A 2,648-nucleotide genomic window follows, 5' to 3' on the forward strand; every position below is an offset into this window, starting at 1 on the left:
TTTTTACTTTGAAAACACTGGAGTCAGAATGTTGCTAATTACATTTTAGAAAACATGAGATGCACTCCAACCCGCTTAATCAAAACTATGAAAAGAGCACTGGAGGCAGCTACATTGCTTACAAGACATTTATTTTAAAATAGAAATATGTGCTTTTGTTATTTAACCAATATTTTGGAACAGAATCAAACTGAAGCATAGCTATGAAACCATCTGGTGCCTACATTTTCAGATTATCATAAACTGCTAACCTAAGAGTTAATGGGCAGAAAGGAATGCACTGAAAATAAAGACATGGGTGCTGATGCATCCATTGCATTCGGAGCTTGGATATACTGGTACATAGTGGTTTAAACTTACCTTACTTCAAGCTTTTATTTTATTTTTTTTATTTTTTTATTTTTTTTTTTTAGTTTTTCGAGACAGTGTTTCTCTGTGTAGCCCTGGCTGGCCTGGGGTCACTCTGTAGACCAAGCTGGCCTTGAACTCAGAAATCCACCTGCCTCTGCCTCCCAAGTGCTGGGATTAAAGGCATATGCCACCAAGCTTTTATTTTTAAATGTTGATTTTGTTTTAATGGCCTTGTAAATTAGCACAATTAGAGAATTTCAAATAAAATATTTTGATAGTTTATCATGTTCTTTTGAAAAAAAATTAAAGCTAAGTTTGATTGAAGATAAAACCTGAAATCTCAAATCCTGCCATCCACACAATTTGAAATTGTAAAATCAGAGGCAATGAACTTGACTTTTGAATTAAACTCTTCATCATAATAAACCTATTTGAACTTCTCATATCCCTTAAAAATTTAAGAACTTTCATAAGTCTAAACACTTGTGGAAAAATCTTAGCCATTTAATATCCTGTAATATTAACACCCTGCTATTGTTTTGGCTGTCAGGATGTAGCAGCAGTTTGACTGGCTCCAATTCTTCATATACAGAATCAAAAACAGAATACTCTGGGGTTTTCCTAGTAAAATGTCTGGAGTAATCCATTCTGATAGGGGAACAGCCTTGGCAAACACCTTTTGTATGCTTGGATACTTTTAAACAGTGTTGATCTCATTGTATCAAAAGTCTTATTGTAGGATCTTATCTGTAGATACAATTTTATGTGTTTATTTTGGAGAATGTATGGGCTAGCATTTCTAAGCAAGTTTTAAAGGATTAATATGCACCAAATTATGTGTTTTCTTTCTTTTTTTCATTTAGAGTATCAGACTCCTCTCTGAAATTTAAGTCACCCCATAATTGCCAGGGATTGTCTCAGAGATATAAACTTCAACCAAGAGTTATTAGAGTAACAGCTTACAAAAATGGATATGGAACAGTCTTTGCCAAAATTACTGTGCCAACCATCGCCTTGGTAACTAATTCCCAACATTATCAATTCCTTATCTCTTATTCTCTTTAAAATACAAACAAATAAGAAAGACAATCATTGTGTTAAAATCTTCTTGTTGGAAATACAAATCTGTACATTGCTTATATAGTCATAGAAATTTTACTGCTTTTCTCTTTTTAAGTCAATAAAGCACTTTGGTTAGTAATTAGGCAGATTAATTACATACCATGGTTATGCATTTTGAAGAGTTATTAAAAAATAGAATGTTTGTAAATAATACTTGACAATAATAAGACATTCTTATAGATTTGATTTTTTTGTTTTTTGTTTTTGTTGTTTTTGGGGTTTTGTTTTGTTGTTGTTTGTTTGTTTCCATATTTTCCACTGCTGGGAAACAGCCATAGCAATGATTGAGTTACAGAACCTGACTCAGGACTCAGCTGGCCTTCTATTTTTGTTTTGTGGGAACGTGTTGCTTTCTTTGTACAACTCTGCATCTTACCTGTTATTTTCTTCTGGAAGGAGTATACAGATAAGCTGAGTCTGAACATGGCCGCATAACGCGTCTTCTTGGCAGATGGCACAGAAGTCCTCAAACTGGAAGATAGAGCCCATGAAGCCAACGTTTGTGCTGCAACAGGACAGCCTGTTTTAGATCCATTCAAAAAAAATTAAAGGTAAAAAAGAAAAAGAAACACCACACTCTTCCACACTAATTGCTTAAGGGGTGCAATTAAAAAATGATTTTCTTCCTGTCTTTTTTGCATGGTTTAACAAAACTAATGTTTACGCATTTACAGCTCAGTAAGAGGATAACGTGCTTAATGAAAGAAAAATCCACTGACAGCACGTTTATTGCCCTTCATTAGCATTGGTGCTTAATTTAATATAGATCTGAATAGACATTAGGGAGCCTGCAGGAGGTTAAATGGTGAAAATATAATAAATTAAATCAGAGATTATTGAATTTACTGTTTAGTTTCTGTGACACTCAGCAGACACAATTCATTAGACGTATGCTTTCAGAAAACAGTTCAAAATTCCCAGGATCAATTTTTCATTTATATTCTTGGTCTTTTTTTTCAGATTGTATTAACATAATTATGAAATTGTGGCAAGTAGTGAAGAAATGATTCTTATGTACATGTTATTCTAATGTGAATGTTACAGCTTGATTTTGAATTTTTTAAACTTTAAATTTTATATGTACGTATTTATACATAGATTCCCAGACAGTTTTTGGTTAGGATTTCTCCTGCATGTCAAGATTTTGGACATGTAAAGATTTTCTAAAATGAAAA

At 32.9% G+C, this 2,648-nt stretch overlaps 1 protein-coding gene across 2 annotated transcripts in view; it reads left to right on the forward strand.

The window, feature by feature from the left end:
- Window positions 1–2,648, forward strand: part of LOC116090602 (doublecortin domain-containing protein 1-like) — a 28,017-nt gene that overhangs the window by 23,952 nt on the left and 1,417 nt on the right. For both annotated transcript variants that reach the window (XR_004118740.1, XM_031371281.1), the window contains 2 exons: window positions 1,215–1,368; window positions 1,870–2,024. Coding sequence is in view for 1 of the 2 variants with exons in the window: in XM_031371281.1 (XP_031227141.1) it covers window positions 1,215–1,368; window positions 1,870–1,908 (193 nt within the window). In the remaining variant the exon portion in view is untranslated. The remainder of the gene's footprint in view (window positions 1–1,214; window positions 1,369–1,869; window positions 2,025–2,648) is intronic.

This window comes from Mastomys coucha, unplaced genomic scaffold (genome assembly GCF_008632895.1).
Source record: "Mastomys coucha isolate ucsf_1 unplaced genomic scaffold, UCSF_Mcou_1 pScaffold15, whole genome shotgun sequence".
Taxonomy (NCBI): Eukaryota; Metazoa; Chordata; class Mammalia; order Rodentia; family Muridae; genus Mastomys; species Mastomys coucha.